The 21,110-nt window shown below is 38.7% G+C and overlaps 1 protein-coding gene across 1 annotated transcript in view; it reads left to right on the forward strand.

Annotated features, from left to right (window-relative positions):
* LOC127409647 (sodium/potassium/calcium exchanger 4-like) overlaps positions 1-21,110 on the forward strand; it is a 69,726-nt gene that overhangs the window by 14,106 nt on the left and 34,510 nt on the right. The window contains exon 2 of the mRNA XM_051644348.1: positions 3,601-3,711. Coding sequence (XP_051500308.1) covers positions 3,601-3,711 — 111 coding nt within the window. The remainder of the gene's footprint in view (positions 1-3,600; positions 3,712-21,110) is intronic.

Consider the following 21,110-nt stretch of genomic DNA (forward strand, 5'->3'; position numbering starts at 1 on the left):
GATATAAATTCACAATTGCAACTTATTTTCTTGCAGTTGCAACCATTTCTCGTAATTGTGGGTTTATGAGAAATTAAGATGCAATTGCGAAATATAAACTTGCAATTACGACTTTCGCGACTGTCTTAAAATATTGCAATTAATATCTTGCAATTGCGACTTTATGTCTTGCAATTGTGACTTTATTTCTCGCAATGCATCTTAATTTGTCATAATTGCGACTATATCTCTCAGTTGCATCTTAATTTCTCGTAATTGCGACTTTATATCTCGCAATTGCGACTTTGTATCTCGCAATTGTGACTTTATTTATCGCAGTTGTGTCTTAATTTCTGGTAACACCTTACCTGTGTTCTTACCAGCTCATCCAATGCGGGCACGTGTTGAGCGCATGCCTCTTCACGGTTTGACGTCAAAATCAGAGAATAACGCGATTATTTCAAATGTCATGTAAACGAGGATTTCTTGCCTTGTCAGATTTTTTAAATAAGCTGATTTTAGAGTGTAATCAGCGTATTGGTGTATATGCAAACTGACTAATTTTCTGGTAATTGAGACTTTATGTCTCACAATCGCGACTTTATATCTCACAACTGCATCTTAATATCTCGCAATTGCAGGCCTGGGTAGCTCAGTGGTAAAATACGCTGGCTACCACCCCTGGAGTTCACTAGTTCAAATCCCAGGGCGTGCTGAGTGACTCCAGCCAGGCTTCTTAAGCAACCAAATTGGCCCTGTTGCTAGGGAGGGTAGAGTCACATGGGGTAACCTCCTCATGGTCGCTATAATGTGGTTTGTTCTCGGTGGGGTGCATGGTGAGTTGAGCATGGATGCTGCGGTGGGTGGCGTGAAGCCTCCACACGCACTGCGTCTCCATGGCAACGCGCTCAGACAGTCTGGCAGTCTCAGACGCAGAGGCAACTGGGATTCGTACTCCACCACCCAGATTGAGGCAAATCACTATGCAACCACAAGGACTTAAAAGCACATTGGGAATTGGGCATTCCAAATTAGAGAGAAAAGGGGAAAAAATCCACAAAAAAAAAAAAAAAAAAATTCTCGCAATTGCAACTTTATATTTCAAATGCTACTTTTTATCTCAAAACTGTGCCTTAATTTCTCATAATTGCGACTTTATATCTAGCAATTGCATCTTATTTTCTCATAATTGCAAATGTACATCTCACAATTGCGAATTTATATCTTGCAATTGCATCAAAATTTCTTGTAAATGCAGCTTTATATCTAGCAATTGTGACTTTACACAATTTCTGGTAATTGAGACTTTATATCTCATAATCGCGACTTAATATCTCATAACTGCGTCTTAATATCTTGTAATAGCGACTTTATATCTTGCAGTTGCAACTTAATTTCTTGGAATCGTGACTTTATATCTTGCAATTGCGACTTTATATCTCATAGCTGCATCTTAATATCTCGAAATTGCGATTTTATTTCTTGCAGTTGCAACTTAATTTCTCAGAATTGCACATTTATATCTCGCAATTGTAACTTTATATCTCGCAATTGCGACTTTATATCTTGCAATTAGTCTTAAGTTCTCGTAACTGTGACTATATCTTGAATTGCGAGTATATCTCACAACTGCATCTTAATATCTCGTAATTGCGACTTTACAGTTGTGGCCAAAAATATTGGCACCCTTGGTAAATATAAGCAAAGAAGGCTGTGAAAAATTTGTCTTTATTGTTTATCCTTTTGATCTTTTATTCAAAATATTCACAAAAATCTATCCTCTAATGGATATCAAACAATTGGAAACACAACACAAGTTTTATCAAAAAACAAAAAATTTTGTCAAATATATGTGTGGCACAATTTTTGGCACCCTTTTATTCAATACTTTGTGCAACATCCCTTTGCCAGCATAACAGCTCTGAGACTTCTCTTATAATGCCTAATGAGGTTGGAGAACACATGACAAGGTATCTGAGAACATCTCCAGACCCTTCAAATTTCAAGGTCTTCTCTGGTGGAATCTCCTATTCAGTTCACCACACAGGTTTTCTATGGGGTTCAGGTTAGGGGACTGGGATGGCCATGGCAGAACCTTGATTTTGTGGTCAGTGAACCATTTTTGTGTTGATTTTGATGTATATTTTGTATCATTATCCTGCTGGAAGATTCAGCCAAGGCCCATTTTAGCTTTCTGGCAGAGATAGTCAGGTTTTTATTTTTTATCTGTTGGCATTTGGTCCATAATGCCATGTTTTCGAACAAGATGTCCAGGACCTCTGGCATAAAAACAGCCCCACAACATTAAAGATCCACCACCATATTTAACCGTGGGTATGAGGTACTTTTCCATATGGCTACCTCTCTTCCATGCCGATTCTTAACATCTCCAGTTGATTGGTTGGCTCCGCCCTCCGAGTCTTCCACGACTCCGCCCGATCCTTCTTCTGAGACTCTTCCTCCTGCGGCTCCGCCTGCTCCTCCTCCAGCAGCTCCGCCCACTCCTCCTCCAGTGGCTCTGCCCGCTCCTCCTCCAGCGGCTTCATCCTCTCCTCCAGCAGCTTCATCCCCTCCTCCTCCTAAGACTTCAGCGGCTCCGCCTGCGGTACAGCGGTACTGCCCCTTGAACTTCTTGCGGCTCAGCCTCTTGAGACTTTGCCTCCTGCAGCTCAGACCCCTGAGCACTTGCCTGCTGTAGCTCCGTCCCCTGAGCCTCCGACTCCTGCGGCTCCGCCCCCTGACCCTCTGCCAGTTCCGTCCTGGTCTCCTGTTCCTCTGCCAGTTCCATCCTGGTATCCGGATATTCTACCAACTCCAACCTAACCGCCGGACCCCGCTCCCTTCCTGGAGCCGCCTCCCAGGCCACCGAACCTCGCTCCCTTCCTGGAGCCGCCACCCAAACCGCCGGACCCCGCTCCCTTCCCGGAGCTGCCGGACCATGCTCCCTTCCTGGTTCTGTCATGTCATTCTTGTGTTTTCCCCCCAAGGACTTTTATCTTGAAAATGTTAATGTTTTGTGTCTTCCTTTTATGTCTGTCTTCCCATCCATTGCCTTAATTGTATTCCAGGTGTTCCTTGTCTCCTTGTTAGCCCTAGTGTGTGTGTGTGTATATATATATATATATATATCCTCTTGTTCCTTGTTCCAGTGTCGGTTCTTGTTTGTGTGTTGTGCGTTAGTTGCCAGGATACAACTGTATATCTCGCAATTGTGACTATATCTTGCAATTGTGATTTTATTTTTCGCAATTTTGTCTTAATTTCTCGTAATTGTGACTTTATATCTCGTAATTGTTACTTTATATTTTGTAATTGTGACTCTCGCTAATGTTAACTATTAATGGAACTAATGTTAAATGTCTCGTTTTAAATGAGGATCAAGCTTAAAACTACAAGAAAAGTTAACAAGAAATGTATGTGATATCTGTTATTATATAGTTCAAAAGTATAAATTTATAAGAGTTTATAAGGTTGAAATGGAATATTTAATTATTATAATATGTTTTTTTGCATAATTACTTTATTGTAATGGTAAAACAAATTTTAAATGTACCACATCTATTATATCAGTAACAAATCTAATTCATTTACCTGTAATTTAACCAGTGTTTTGTTTTATAGGTTATGGCATGATTGTGGAGGGTCCGATGGAGTCACATGACCACTGGGGACGGCAGCTGATGTCATTAATATCCGATAACAAGACAGAGGAGAAAAACTGCACTGAGCCAGGTGAGATGACATCATCAAAAAATGTTGAGTATTTGCAGTTTGTCTGTATATATGCAACATAGCTTAGCTGGAAATATAGAATAAAGTGCTGTATTACCAACATTCTCTGATATGATGCGACAGGCATGTTGGACAGAGCTCAGAGGGCTATATTTAGGTTCTTTGTGACACCGCTAGCGACTTACTAAGATTTATGTTTTTTTTTGTTTTGTTTTTTTTAATCAGCAAAATGGAGAAGGAAAGTCTCATAGAACTGCTTTAAAATCTGTATTAATAGCTTTGATGAGATTTTAAGTGCTCAACTCCATGTCCATGTTTTTTAGTTCTAGCAAGATTTAAATGAACATTTGAAGTGACTTTGCTGTTCACTTGAGAGAGCTCTAATCAGCTTTGGTCCAGAGAAAACGGCCTGCATTTAGCTGACACTCGCTTTTTTTCTAGTGCACTCTGTCCTGGACTTACGGTTCTTATTTTGTTGTGCTCATTAAACTCTCTTGAAACCAAATTAAAAATCTAATTTTAGCCTTGGATGTTCTGTTTATTCATCTTTTTGCATTTTCAGGTTTCTTTTTAATTTTAAAAGAGTGAATAAGTAGCAATGTGTTTGAAGTTACTCATCTTAATGAGTGTGGAACTGTCAAAGGATACATTCAAAGGATATTTGAAGTGATATTAAAATGTATTAGCAGTTTAAATGTTCCTAAAGTTGGTAGTATACTTTTATAGCCTTCTAAGGCTAAGGTTAATATAACATCATGTATCCTTAGCAACCCTGCTGAAAAGACCAGCATTGCTAGTCACCTGCTTATATTGTTTTTTGGGTGCTGGTTCCCAAGCATGGAATGCTGTATGCTGGAGACCCCATCAGGCTTTTAAACTAGCTAAACCAGCTTCATCAAAAAGACCATGCTGGTCATCCAGTTTCACCAGCTGGGTTTTGCTGGTGAAAAGCATGTCTATGCTGGTCCACCAGCTAGACCAGCACCAAACCAGCACTAACCAGCAAAAAACAGCCTAGACCAGCATGGAAACTGCAAGCTGGTCTTTTCAACAGGGAAAGAAGGTAATGCCAGAATGCATTGCGACAAGATTAGCAAAAAAGTTAATCAAAGATGCCAAATGAAGTTAGAGAAATGATTATAAATATACTTATATTTACATTTTGTTACAGAAAAATTATTGATAAAATGTTTCTAATCTTATAGTCAAGTCATTTGTATTTGTATAGTGCTTTTCACAACACACATCGTTTCAAAGCAGCTTTACAGAAAATCATGCATTAACAAAAAATGAAACTTTTTTTGTTCGCTTAGTTTAGAGGTTGACATACGACAGGGGGAATTCAGGTACATTTTGTACACTCAGAAATTTCTTCTCTGTCTAAAATGTAAATAAAATGTTGTCAAACTCAAAAGAATTTGCTGTTTCTCATTTACTTTCTTACTTCAACCACTAACTTTTCAGTCTGAGTCGAAGTGTGCCAGTTGACAAGATTACACGGTGGAAATCTTGTAATCTCCCAAGATTACATTTTCTTGCAAGCAGCGATGACATCTTGTTTCTTCCTTCTGCACCATCTGTATTGCCTGTTTTTCTTGTTTTATGGCTTCTGCTCATTATATATGGACAAAAGTGTCAGAAATGAACTTTTCCAATTAAGGGGCAATATTTGCCCCCTGGAGTTGTTTTAGGGCAATTTTTTTACTTTTATGGGGACATTTTTTGGGCATATTTTTTTCTAATCATGTGACATATTATGACGTCACATTATGTTAAATACTTCAATTTAATCAATTCATTTGAATAATCAGATAATCTGTTACCTATAAATTTACATAAATGAAAATTAAAAATGATAATTAGGAAACTAGCCCTAGAATAAAATATTAAGAAATATATCAAATGCTACAAATAAGAAATCGTCCTGGTTACTTTCGTAAGACATTGTGTCGATGTAGTGACACTAGGGGACACTCTTGGGAGCCCTAAACACCTCTGCTTTTTGAAAAAAGGCCAATGGGAATTGGCGAGTGGAATTTGCATGCCACTCCCCCAGACATACGGGTATAAAAAGAGCTGGTATGCAACCACTCATTCAGGTTTTGTGCTGAGGAGCCGAGACAAGGTCTGGCCATTTCAGCGGGTAGTTCAGTGTTGTGGCAAGAGGGACACAAAGTCTCATTCCCTCCATCAATGAACGGAGGATACGAAATCAACCATGACATTCCCTATCTGTCACTCATTCGATGTTGTGTCGATGTAGTTACACTAGGGGTCCCTATACAAAATACCACAACTAGCTGAACTGTGTTACGTGGACTGGCGGTGCGAGACGGGCAGACTGCTGTGTGCCTTGTAGCCAGCGCACCAGGCCGTCATGTAACCTCCCCCAACGCTCTTATGGGTGTCAAACTGTCCTTTGGGAACAAGTCGACTGCCCAACAAATAGGGACAGGCTAGCCCAGCAGAGGCCTCTTTTCCTCTTTTTTCTCCCCAATAAGAATGGAATTTGTTAACTGACTGGGGGCCATAAATGTCTACGTCGGGGGGGAGTCATCATTTTTTAATACCACGTAGTTTTTCGGGGGAGCTGAAAGATCAGGATCAGTTAGTAAAAGGTGCCCCCCACGATCTTGTCAGCTCCTCATGCACTTCCGGGAAGAAAGGGACCGGGGCAGGGCGCGGCCGTGAGCGGCGCTCTGGGCCCAGGAACCAATCATCGAGCCTAGGGGTGTTCTCTGCACTCCACGGGTGCAGACGGGGAGAAGCTGCTGAAATGCGCCGTAAATCCAGCAGTTTGAGGTGAACGGTAGGGAGAATTGAATTCAGTGCACTGAATGCAATCACTCGGCTCCGAAGAGAAAATCTGAATGAGTGGTTGCATACCAGCTCCTTTTTTACCCGTATGCCCGGGGGAGTGGCATGCAAATTCCACTCGCCAATTCCCATTGGTCTTTTTTCAAAAAGCAGAGGTGTTTGGGGCTCCCAAGAGTGACCCCTAGTGTCACTACATTGACACAACGTCGAGTGAGTAACAGATAGGGAAAGAGGAATTCATTAGGGGACATTTTTTGACCCCAGCATTTTCAAATTGGGGGGGCATTTTTGTCAATTTTAATGGCATTTTTGCTTTCTAGTTTTTGTTTTAGGTGGTTGCTAGGACATTACGAGATTGTTATTAGGGTGTTCTAGGTGGTTGCTCACTGGCCCAAGTCAAAATAATCCTATATAATATTTTGGTCTCTAGATCTGTCCGCCCTCCTTCAATGTAATTTCATGGTATTTTTTCACTCGTTTTATTGTCCATCAGTTTAAAACTATAAACATAGACAAAAAAATTGGCCAACACATTGCAAGCGTGCAGTCCAGTTGTACATACTTATTGGCCATTATGTGGCAGTAAAAAACCTTAGTACTCAACAGATTTACCTACAAATATCTGTGCCATTAAACCAGATGTGTTGTAATTCAGGTAGCTAACTACAAACACCACTCTCTATAGCGCCCCTTGTGGCAACGCTGAGAACGTGATGCATACTTGCGTTGCGTTACACAAGCACATTGACAACACATGAAGTTGAGATTTTTTAGCTTGAAGTGTAGCATTCCCATACTTGCATATAGTAATGTTTCAGGCCTTAACCCTCCTATTGCATATGGGTCATTTTTGACCTGGTAGATAGTCATCATTTTTTAATACCACGTAGTTTTTCGTACGGGAACCACACTTTGTGACTTTGTCAAGACTACCAAAATGCACTTAATACATTTTTTGTCAGATTTTTAGAAGAAACTATTTAAGAGATATAACCATTTTTATAAAATTGTTTCATCTTTTGCATTTCCGGGTCAATTTTGACCCAGGCATCAATTGTGGCTTTACACATGATATTATGTAGATATTTTCGCACATTTATGAATTCTATTTTTCTTAAAAATACTTTACTCAGGGGGTCTGGGTATTGACGCTGACCACCACCCCTGCAGTCACGAGTTCGAATCCAGGGCGTGCTGAGTGACTCCAGCCAGGTCAACAGTGAAAATCCAAGGATATCAGCAATTACAGAAATACTCAAACCAGCCCGTCTGGCACCAACAATCATTCATGCGATTATCTAATCAGCCAATTGTGTGGCAGCAGTGCAGTGCATAAAATCACGCAGATACGGGTCAGGAGCTTCAGTTAATGTTCACATCAACCATCAGAATGGGAAAGCGTGGCATGATTGTTGGTGTCAAATGGGCTGGTTTGAGTATTTCTCATATGGTTCCATATTTCTTATATGGTTATGAGTAATCGTATATAATTTAACCACCATAAAATTTTATACATAAGAGATAATAAACAGTCATCCGGTTGCAAAACGTATACATTTATTCACAAAATAAACCCTGACCTTGTGATCAGGTCTCCAACACAAAGCAGAGTAGCTTACTACATGTCCTTTTACCAAATAAATAAATAAATGGACATGAAATAATCATTTGAATTAGAGTTATTTTAATAGTGCGGAGTGAAACGAGAGACATGCAATTAACACAGCTATTTAGGAAATTGTTTGTTTAGGACAATTCCATGGGAGACTTTAACAAGCTGCTCTTGGCTGAGGAAGTCAGCATCATTTCTTATAGTAAATCGAAGGTTTCTCAAATGATTTTAGCACATTTATGTTCAGCTACAGCGCTGCAGTAATCTGGTAAAGGAGGACAGAGGACATGTGTTTTTGTTTTGAGCATAATGTGAGAATGCTACAGGGCTCGAGGCGATTGTGAGTCAACACCACAAAATCTTGAGTCATCAGTCTGAGCTCAGCGAATGCCAACTGAGAGCTTGTAGACAGAGATATGTGACCTTTAACCCCCACAGATCAGATGTCTGGTCACTGCGGTTTTAGTCTGCAGATGGATTTTTTCTTTGATATAATTCTTGCTTATTTATACCAGTATGGTCAACTAGTCGGTTGCTGGATGTTGTGATTATGTTGACTACTGAGTTTATCTAATGTTTTTCTTTTTTAAACTTAATGCTTATGTGTATAATTTTTTCGATGTTAAAATTCTTTCTCGTATGCCAGCTTAATATGCAGAGACAACTACAGCTTAAATATTGTTTGTGGTAGTGCTTCAGACAGGGGTAACATGGTAAAATTCTCTCTGAGAAGTTGCATCTCCAAATTCATCCCATGTTCAACAATACATTTAGAAACTGTTGCTGCCATGAAATTACGCCATTTAGTGTTTCATTTTAAAGATGACGTGTGAAATAGTTCAACTTTTAAAAATACATCTTGAGGCCCTTGCGTTCTGTTCCGTTCTACTGCGTTCATCCCAGCTGTTTTTGAATACAAGAATGTCGGTTTTACTTTGTTTTACAGTACGTGTACTTTCAGTATACTTACAGTGTACTTACCCAAGAAAGTACTGAGTAATATTAGGTAACTACATGTACTTAATATGGGTTAAGGTTAGGGTTAGTACCTAGCAATTACTATAGTTGTTACAATTATATAGCACGTAAATGTAGAACATTACTGTAAAGTGCTACATGAACGCCCCTTGAAAAGTGCGTCTGATCTGTGTCTGATGTGCATGTGCCTACTATTGCACCACCCTACTTCTACAGGACTTCCTAAAAGGGATAGTTCACCCAAAAATGAAAATTCTGTCATAATTTACTCACCCACGTTGTTCCAAATCCATATAGCATCACTTTCTCTTTTACACGGAAACCAATAGGAGATGTTTTCATGAATATTTCGGTCCATCTTTTCCATAAAATAGCAGTTGATAGTTGACTCTATCTTTAAAGTTTAAAAAAGAGGGGGCCTGGGTAGCTCAGCAAGTAAAAACGCTGACTACCACACCCGGAGTCACAAGTTTGAATCCAGGGTGTGCTGAGTGACTCCAGGCTTCCTAAGCAACCAATTGGCCTGGTTGCTAGGGTGGGTAGAGTCACGTTGGGGTAACCTCCTCGTTGTCGCTATAATGTGGTTCTCGCTCACGGTGAGGTGCGTGGTGAGTTGTGCGTGGATGCCGCGGAGAATAGCGTGAGCCTCCACACGCGCTAGGTCTCCACAGTAACGTGCTCAACATGCCACGTGAAAAGATGCGCAGATTTACGGTCTCAGATGCGGAGGCAACTGAAATTCGTCCTCCGCCACCTGGATTGGGGCAAGTCACTACGCCACCACGAGGACCTAGAGTGCATTGGGCATTGGGCATGCCAAAATTGGGGAGAAAAGGGAAAAAAAAAAAAATAAAATAAAGTTTAAAAAAGAATTCACAAGTATCATAAAATGAGTCCATGTGACCAGTGTGTATTCCAAACTCCAAGTCTTCTGAAGGCATACAACCCAAAATGTAATTACATTTTCAATAAATATTTCGACGTCCATCGCACATTTATGGACACTGTTAGAGAAACTTGTTGTTTGCGTGTTCAAGCGAGAACTTGCAAACCACTGTACTACACCATTTAGTGTTTCATTTTAAAGGGATCATGACATGAGGAATCAAATTTTCCTTGATCTTTTGACATAGTCATTGTACTATAAAAACATACTGTAAGTTTCAGAACTCAAATCTTGCTCCTCTAGGCAAAAAGAACATTTGTTGAAACCAAGCTGCCAAAATGACTCGTTCTCTACTTCCTCCACATTGTGATGTCACATTGTGGTAGACATTTGCATCTGACCAACTCCTCAACAACACATCAATGCCTACTTTACCTTATCACTTCCATAGCCCCCCCAGCAACTGTGGCAAGGAGAGAGCAGGTCAATCATGAGCTGAGAGCCAATCATAACAGTGGGTGTTTACTGTCAAGTCTTAAAGAGAATCAACACCAAAACCGAGCATTTCTGGGAGAGGGCCAGAATGGTGGTGGAAAATGATCGTGTTTTACAAATATATTATTATTTTTTGTTTTGTTTTTTTGTGCAAAGAACTTTACTTTTATTATAAGTGAACATCAAGGAACAAATTAAAATAATAAAAAAGACATGTCATGGCCCCTTTGAAGATGACATGTAAAATAGTTCAACTTTTAAAAATGCATAGGCTACTTAGAGCTTATGTTTTGCATAAGTAAGTAAGTCATAAAGGTTTGGAACAACCTGAGGGTGAGCAAATGATGGCAAAATTTTGGGTGAACTATCCCTTTAAGACTGAATAGTTGTTTAGACTTCCCACAGACTAGTCGATTTTGAAAATATATCATTTTGCACATGCCTAATTTATACGTTACTCTCAAATAGTTGGCAGAGAGTCTGAGTTTATTCAGTCAATGTCTGGCTTATATTCTCTGTATGTGTATATTAGACATGAGTGTGTGTACAATGTGGCAGATGTTGTCGTGGGAAACGGGGCAGAAAAAGATGTGTTGTTACGCTCATATGATCGGGTCATGGCACCACAACAGCCTCACATACATCTGCCACGACCCAGAAATCAGTTAAAGGAACAACTTTTGATGTTAAAATAGGCCTACCTTTTCTTATCCCAGCTTAATATGCAGAGTCAACTACAAGTAACCCATTTGAAAGTTGATTCCCTCCAAAACTGTGAACACTATGCCTCTGTAGCATTTTCAAAGCATTGCTCTGTTTGTTTGAGCATCCCATCCAGACAAAGCAGCACTGACTCAACCAATAGCGTGAGTTTAGGGCGGGACTACCACCCTGACTCCACCAATGGCGGATGGGTGGAGTGTCTGGGAAACATCGTTATTTTTGCAATTTCATTTGGTGTTGCTAGTGGAGCAGAAATTACACACTTTTAAGGAAGAATTGTGTTGTGTTGTGCAACAATTGTTATGTAAGTACATCTACATCTATGTAGCACAGTGCAATCATTCCATTATCTGTCCAGATGTAGCTCTGTTGTCCCCGTAAGCCTTTTGATTTTGTAGAGAGCTTGTGTCTGTCCACACGTGCAATTGTAACAGATGTCGCATTATACTGATCTCTCTTACGCAACATGCAAATACATTTGAAAGATTACGGGATTAGAGGGTAATTGCATTATATTGTAACATGAAGACATGTAATATTCATCCAACTGACATTAGAAGTTTGTAGTTTTGAGTTTAAGCAGTTGTGTTTGCAGAATTGACCGCTATCCCACAAGTATTACATTTCCAGACTGATCTCATGAAAATTACTTGACTGCAGTATAATTACATTTCTGCAGTATGACATTACATATTTCATTACACATATCGCTGCAGTTCCGAGGTGAAATGTCCACTGTGTGGTGCTAAAAGGTTTTTAAGGTTAATGCTCTATCGAGTTTTAAATAGGGATGTCCCGATACCGATACTGGTATTGGAATCGGGTGCGATACCATGCTCTTGAACTTCGTACTCGTAAAAATGCTCCGATACCAAAAACTGTTACCATTTGAAGCTCGACTGTGAATGCATATACATTTAGCGCACAAATAAAAATGACATTCTGTCCTGGTGCGATTATTAAACCGCAAAGGCTGCGATTGAATGAGATAAATAGTTTGCGAGTGCTGCATGCTTCAAAGTAAATTGATCTTGATTTACGAATGTTTGAATGTAAATGTGAAGCTAGCTGCTCATACCAAGCAGCTCTAAAACACCATCATGAGCATCACACACTCTGTTTGTAGCAGATGGCAGTGAGCAGAGCACTAGTTCACTATGTAGCGCACAGCACATACAGACTACATATTTAATTAAATGGCAGCCTTTTGCGGTTTAATAATCACATTGGGTCATGTAGCGTCCTGCTTTTCTGGAGGTGAGAAACTACCGCCAAAACACAGTGAAACGGAAAGGGCTTTGAAATAAAAAATGTATGACATAAGTATATCTCTACTGTATAGTTATGTAATATTCACTGTAATACTACTACTACTACTAATAATAAATCAATAATAATTATCTTATATTTAAGCAATATCTCACATTTGTGATGCTCTGTTGTGCAGCACTTTATTTGACAAAAATAACTCCAATGTTGTATTTTGGATTGTGCTGTGAGGATCTGTATAAAAGCTCTTCATTTGATAAAAAAATAATACAATATTATGTTGTTAAATATTCTATTTTCATTTGATTCAAGTTTTAATGTATTCATTTATTTAGACCCCATTTTGATGATAAAATTGAAATAAACTGTTGAATATGAAATACAGAAAAAATAAAACAAACAAAATGGGTATCGGTATTGACGGGTAACGAAAAGGAAGTATCGGTACTCGTACTCGTGTTCTAAAAAATGGTATCGGGACATCCCTAGTTTTAAATTAACAAAACTGACCTCCTTACTCTAAACCTTAAACCTAAACCTAACTGATATTGTCATAAAAAGTAAATGTAAGATGAAAAACGCAATTTCTGAAACAACCACGTCATTTTGTGGTGCTTCTGTGACTCTTTCGGCCCGCGTGTTGACTTAAACTTGCGTGCTCTTCAGGACTCGTACCGGTTCTTTGAATCGCGAGTGCAACGCTCTATTTGTTGAGCTACCACGCAGTTTGATCACACTCAAACAAGCTTGTAAATGTAGTTGGTTATGTAATGCAAACGTTAAAATTAGTCATGCGCTATAGTAAAAGTGTTTAGATGTTATAAGATAGCATTGTGTGAGAAACAAGTTGTAAAGTAAGTGTTTATGAAATAATAATTTGCAGTTTTAATCATGATTTGTGTCAAAGTGAATAAAAGTATTTGTTCTGGCGCAGGGGCGGACTGGGAAGAAAATTCGGCCTGGGATTTTACATAGAAACTGGCCCAAAAGTTGTTGGGGTGGGGGGGGGGGGGGGGGGGTTGCTGTCCTTTTCTGCATATCGCAGCCCCCTTACGCATTTAGTGGCGCATAATGCGGCGGCCCCATTTCGCGGCCGGCCCACCAGGAAAAGTCCCGGTTCTTCCAATGGCCAGTCCGCCACTGTTCTGGCGCCTCTAGTGTACAACGAGACAAGTAAAAATCGTCATGCAAAAAATGAAGTATAGTAACGTGATGAGACCAGGTTGTAAACTTGTCATGAATGACACCTCAAATCATCTGCCTTGCGGAGGAGAAATTTTGTTTTACATTTAATGCAATGAGTCTTATGATTTATGATAAAACGAGTAAAAAAAAATCCCATAGACTTCAATTGAGGGAGGGTTCCGAGTCATATAGAGATCAGAATATCTTAGAGACTTGGGGATGGTATCATTCAACTCAAAAAGTCAAAAACTTTTTTTAACCTGACAGACTGCAAAGCGCTTGTGATGATCTAGCCAGAGACATGTGTAAGGCAGTGAGCTGGAACATTGTGGCCAAATGTGCGTGAACGAGGCAGGGACTCTAAACAAGGCACAATGGATGACTGGCTCTCCACACTGACCTATTGTGAATGGCTGATTTGTGTTATTGCTGTGATAAACACAGCTTAGTTTTGCACTCATGAGAGCACATGATGTGACCGTTAAATCTGGACACATGCCCAGCAATCTCCTGCTAACGAATGCTAGGCTAATGAAATGATGCTAGGAAACATTCCAAAGACTTTGGCTGATGTTATGTAAAAGTTGGGAACAAATGTTGTTAAAACGTTAATGGGGCATCCTCATGATGTTATTAGTGTTCGATAAAAGTTCTCACAGTGAGTGCGTTCACATGCACACCAGTCGTTGGACATGTGAAATGACATGTTCTGAATACCATACTACCACACTACTGATCCTATTTCTGCTGCATTCAATATGTATACTGTGCACAGTATGCAAACATTCTCTTTCTTGACTCATTTGATTGGACTGTCAAGAACTGCCAATCAAAATTGCATTCAAATGCAAAATAATTGTTTTTATTTTTGTTATTGTTTATAATCACTAAGGGGGAGTCTCATTAAAATAATGTGTACAGAGGATAATTTTGATGTCATTGTCACAGTGTGAGGAGACAGACAGATTTATGTTTTGTTGATAGTTTATTAAGATAAATGTAATCCATGTTTTCCTTCACGGGTTGGTCCACTGCCCTTGGTCCTGTTTTCAGCATACATGAAATATTGATGTGTTACCCTTCAAATGCACTGCATAACCAAGAGCAGCATGAACTCCATACATGATGAGCGTCCAATTAATAACTTCAATGCCTTAAAATGGAGCATGAAAGTCACCTTCACCTGTCTGGGAGTTTAATCTATGTGCTGCTATTCTTAGAGCAAACAGAGATGGTGTTGACTCATTGTGAGGGAAGGGCTGATTTTGCATGTTGTAGAATTAATAATGCCGTCCTGCTGCACAGGGATTGTGTGGGAAGGCCTTGCAGAAGTGGGATGAGCTCTTAACAGCACACTACCGTACTACATATGCTATTTTTGCAGGATGCAGTATGTAAACTACAGTATATATAGCGAATAGGATAGTGTAAGTACCAATGATTTCATTAATCATTTACACAGAAATTTGTTGTATTTTTCCAAAGTGACACAAGCAAAGATGGTAACTTACGAAATACTTATTCACTGATAGTTACTAAATTAAACATGCAATGCAATGGGGACTTGTGACTGTAGCATACTACTCTCTGTAACTGTTACACATGCAATTTTTTTAAAATATACCATATGCAGTGTCTACAATCTATGCATTATGCAGTAAGCAATACATGAGTATTCCATTATGAACATAGCCTTGCCTATATTGCCATCTTTAGTATATAGGCTACACAGAGAGAGCTTTTCCTTGTCCTGTTTTTGGACTCACAATATCCACACTTCCACATTTTTATTTGAAAACGCTTGGATTTAGCTAAGTTTACGCCTCTCATCCACACTGGAATGGTGCTTTCTAGGGACCGAATATAGAGACTTTCGAAAACACTCTCCATAACCGCATATTTTGGAAAACGATGACATTAGGAAACTGAAAATAGAGTTTTTAAACAAAAATCTATTACATTTTAAAATGCATTAATTTTGATGTTTAGACTAGAGGTCGACCGATAGTGAATTTTGCAGATACTGATAACTAAAGTGTTGTAAAAGGCAGATAACCGATTAAATGGCCGATAGTTTTTAAAATGGATTTTTTAGAATGTTAAAAAAATGTCTTAGTGTTTTCTTACTGTGACGGGCACAGACGTAGTGTCCAAAATGAATAAAATCCCAGATGCAGTTTATTGTTCAACCAAAAGTGCAATAATAATGAATAACTAATAGGATTTGATGCATAATGCGGGACTTTTAACTGTAAACAAGTCCAAAACACACAAGGGACTCTTATTTTAAAATGATGGAGACTTAGATTTGTTACAGTTACAATTTCAAAATATGCATTGAAGTGAAGATGAAAATATGTATGAATATGATGAAAGATTTAAATAAAGCAAATCCCCACATGATTGTTTTTATTTCACTTCTAGAGGCCGCTGTTAAACTGTAGAATCCTCTAGTGTTGGCCACAGAGGTTAATAAATAAACTATTGGCAACTATCGGCACAGATTCTCGCCGATAACCGATAGTTCCAAAAAGCAACTATCGGCACCGGTTAATCGGTAAAACCGATATATCGGTCGACCTCCAGTTTACGCTATGCTGGGAGGTGTGCTTGCATGTTTACTCAAAGTCATATTGCATATCTAACCAACTCCTGACAAACACATTTTCATTATTATTTGAATTTATCACACAAATGCATTATTTGTGTGTCATATAACCACGTGTCGCTATGTCTTTGGAAAGGTTTTGTCCGTCAAATGCATAAAAATGCCCAAATACATGCCATTTTTTATATATACAGACTAATTGACACATAAATGCTTAACCGGCTGCATTATTGCGGTAAAGCTAGTTTTAGTTTTGCAAATTGCTTTTATACTCAGCCTCAAAAATGTACATGAATGTGCTTTTGTAATAAAATCTGTGACACTGATTCATAAATATTACTGGTCTGCTCTTTTACCACACATGGATGGTGTCTATAATGCCGAAATTGCTGGAATAAGACCACATTTGTTAAATAATCCCTGTAATTTTAAAAACTCTCCCATAAGAAATGTATGTTCATCTTATTACAAATATGTATGTTGTGAATTGTTAGTTATTATTATTAGATAAATTGTGTTTTTGTTTTTTTATATGGAGCCCCTGAGAGGACAGGGTGGGAATTTTTTTTCTGAAATACTTTTGTGTGCCCTTGCAGTAGTTTGCATTTTCTCTCAATAGTTTTGCATTCTTTCGCAATAAATTTACCATAGTTTTACTAAAATAACCATATTTGATCCTTGATATTTGTAGTAAAACCGTTATAATACAGCAAAACAAAAACTATGGCAATAAAAATCATAATTTTTTGGCCTTTTTTGATTCAAACTATAGTAACCACTAGATTAACCATGGTTAATATATAGTAAAACCATGATTAATATATGGATACAGTATACTGTATAAAAAAAACATGGTTACTTAACTAACTTTACAACAATCATGGTTAGGCTACTAAATATTTCTATAGAAAAAACATGTTTTCCGCCAAAAACTATGGTTACTACAGTCTAAAATATTGATTGCACTTTATTATAAGGTTTCATTTGTTATCATTAGTAAATGCATTAGGTATCATTAACTAACAATGAACAATAGATTTTTTACAGTATTTATTAATATATTTTAATGTTAATAAAAATTAAATGTTTTATTGTTAGTTCATGTTAACTTATGTTGTTAGCTAATGTTAACAAATGTAAGCTTATTTTTAAGTGTTACCACAATATTACTATAGTAAAACCATAGTTAAACGATGGTATTTACATAGTAAAACCATGATACCTACAAAAATATGTTTTTATTACCATAGTTTTCATTTTCCAGTATCACTGTGGTTTTACTACGAATATCTTGGTTAAAGTATGGTTACTGTTGTAAAATCATGGTAAATTTATTGCAAGAGAACGTTAAACTGTTGCAAGGGCACGCAAAACTTATTGCAAGGGAACGCAAAACTATTGCGAGGGAACACAAAACTAATTGCGAGGGTAAACAAAACTTATTGCGAGTGTAACCGGTCCTGCTCGACCTGCTTCGAACGGGATTCGAACCGGCATCAGCCGGCATGGGCGGCGGGAGCGCTAATGAGAAGGCAAAAGGCTACAGCCTCTAGCGTCAGTCCCTAGTGCGCCTCTTGAGGCCAGGGGAGTGAGGTTTACATACTGCACAGCTACCTACCAGCTGGCTTCTGTTTCATGAGGGAATGCAAACTATTGCGAGGGAACGCAAAACTTATTGCGAGGGAACACAAACTATTGCGAGGGAATGCAAAATAGTGCGAGGGAATGCAAAACTTATTGCAAGGGAATGCAAAACTATTGCGAGGGAATGCAAAACTTCTGGCAAAGGAATGCAAAACTATTGCGAGGGAACGCAAACTATTGCGAGGGAATGCAAAACGTATCACGAGGGAACGCAAAACTATTGCGAGGGAATGCAAAACTATTGTGAGGGAATGCAAAACTGCTGGCAAAGGAATGCAAAACTATTGCGAGGGAATGCAAACTATTGCGAGGGAATGCAAAACGTATCACGAGGGAACGCAAAACTAGCGAGGGAATGCAAAATAGTGTGAGGGAATGCAAAACTTATTGCAAGGGAATGCAAAACTATTGCGAGGGAATGCAAAACTTCTGGCACAGGAATGCAAAACTATTGTGAGGGAACGCAAAACTTATTGCGAGGGAACGCAAACTATAGCGAGGGAATGCAAAATAGTGCGAGGGAATGCAAAACTTATTGCAAGGGAATGTAAAACTATTGCGAGGGAATGCAAAACTTCTGGCAAAGGAATGCAAAACTATTGCGAGGGAACGCAAACTATTGCGAGGGAATGCAAAACTATTGCGAGGGAACGCAAACTATTGCGAGGGAATGCAAAACATATCACGAGGGAACGCAAAACTATTGCGAGGGAATGCAAAACTATTGTGAGGGAATGCAAAACTTCTGGCAAAGGAACGCAAAACTTATTGCGAGGGAATGCAAACTATTGCGAGGGAATGCAAAACGTATCACAAGGGAACGCAAAACTATTGCAAAGGAATCCAAAACTATTGCAAGGGAATGCAAAACTATTGCGAGGGAATGCGAAACTTCTGGCAAAGGAATGCAAAACTATTGTGAGGGAACGCAAAACTTATTGCGAGGGAACGCAAACTATAGCGAGGGAATGCAAAACGTATCACGAGGGAATGCAAAACTATTGCAAGGGAATGCAAAACTATTGAGAGGGAATGCAAAACGTATCACGAGGGAACGCAAAACTATTGCAAGGGAATGCAAAACTATTGCGAGGGAATGCAAAACTATTGCGAGGGAATGCAAAACTTCTGGCAAAGGAATGCAAAACTATTGTGAGGGAACGCAAAACTTATTGCGAGGGAACGCAAACTATAGCGAGGGAATGCAAAACTATTGCAAGGGAATGCAAAACTATTGCGAGGGAATGCAAAACTATTGTGAGGGAATGTGAAACTTCTGGCAAAGGAATGCAAAACTATTGTGAGGGAACGCAAAACTTATTGCGAGGGAATGCAAAACTATTGCGAGGGAACGCAAAACTATTGCAAGGGAATGCAAAACTATTGCGAGGGAATGCAAAACTATTGCGAGGGAATGCAAACTTCTGGCAAAGGAATGCAAAACTATTGTGAGGGAACGCAAAACTTATTGCGAGGGAACGCAAACTATAGCAAGGGAATGCAAAACTATTGCAAGGGAATGCAAAACTATTGCGAGGGAATGCAAAACGTATCACGAGGGAACGCAAAACTATTGCGAGGGAATGCAAAACTATTGAGAGGGAATGCAAAACTTCTTGCAAGAGAATGAAAAACTATTGCGAGGGAACGCAAAACATATCACGAGGGAACACAAAACTATTGCGAGGGAAAGCAAAACTTATCGTGAGGGCATGCAAAACTATTTCAGAAAAAAAACAAACATTCCACCCTGTCCTCTTAGAGGCTCCGTAGTTTCATGACCCTTTATGTGCCTTTTTTATTTCACTTAGTAACAGACAAATAGCGAATAAAACACACAAAAATCAAACACAAAAAAAACACAAACACACACAAATAAATTTATGCATCAATTACTTTTTCTTAAATGCCTTTAAGCAACATTGTAAAAATGGTACATGCAGTAATATCCTACTTAAATGTGACATCAAACTAAAGTTAGGTTAGATGTCATAGGTAATCCAAAAGGAATCAGATTAGATTACCTAATCCAAGATATTATGTAACTGATTACAATTTTAGTCATGCAATCTAGCCAGCACTGCGGGCTGTCAAAAATAGTCATATTTGTCATGTTTTCAGAATGTACGATTTTCTAGCCCATCTCAACTATTAGCTTGAATGTTTTCATATTTGCTTAATGGCATGTATCTTCTTTATGGCATGATGGTTTTCATATATTTATTCAGATATCTAGTCCTGCAAAATCTGTGAGCAAGAAATCTTTTTTATGCCTGCATCACTAAAGTAATTGATTCCTCCACTTCTGAGTTTGTTTGATAAAAACAAAACTATGGACCAAAGACTGTTTTTGGTTGCGACAGTGCTATATAAAATTCAGTGTACAATTATTTTCTTAAAGTGGTCCAAGTCTACATTCTGATTGAGTAAGCCGTGTTTGAAGTCGATAAACACACACCTGTGAAGATCAAGTATGCATTTAAACTAATGTAAGTTTAATAGTTATTCTCTATAGGTGCTGCACCGTACACAATTGCTAGCTTCCCAATCATAGCTGTTACTGTAGTGTTCATTTTAGCACAACTCACTCAATCAGCATCCAGGATTGGCGCAATCTGTTTTAAATACTACAACAAAACAATAAAATGAAATCTTCACGTTAAAGGAAATCAACACAGATGCATGACAAACACAGCTGTTTGTGTAAATTGTCTAGTTTATCAGGCAGTTTTGGTTTCCTCTTTGTGTTAGTTTGTTCTCCATGTATAATGTTTTAATTTCTTTTTGTGTGTGTTGTGCTTGGGTAAAGTCTCGGCTTTTCTTTCTGAAGATAATGAAGGATTCTGTTCTGTTTTAAGTCACTGGGATAATTTCAGTCATGTATTCAGATCATGTAAAGGGGTACCATCTAAAATGAGGAGATGAGCACATTGGCTTTACGTTAACCAGCTGCCCTGCTGCATATGGTGTGTGTTCATGTAAATATATGTTCGCCAAGTAGTGTGTTATGTCTGGTACATTGAGGTGGCCTTAAAACCAGACTATGATCTGTCAGTAACCATTTGCCACAACTGCTCTTCAAGATAAAGGTCAGAATATGTTAAACCAGCATTGCACTTTGAGTTTTCGTGTGTGTGTGTGTGTGTGTGTGTGTGTGTGTGTGATTCTTTTGCAGTTTGCTG

Source organism: Myxocyprinus asiaticus, chromosome 19 (genome assembly GCF_019703515.2).
Source record: "Myxocyprinus asiaticus isolate MX2 ecotype Aquarium Trade chromosome 19, UBuf_Myxa_2, whole genome shotgun sequence".
In the NCBI taxonomy this organism is placed as follows: domain Eukaryota; kingdom Metazoa; phylum Chordata; class Actinopteri; order Cypriniformes; family Catostomidae; genus Myxocyprinus; species Myxocyprinus asiaticus.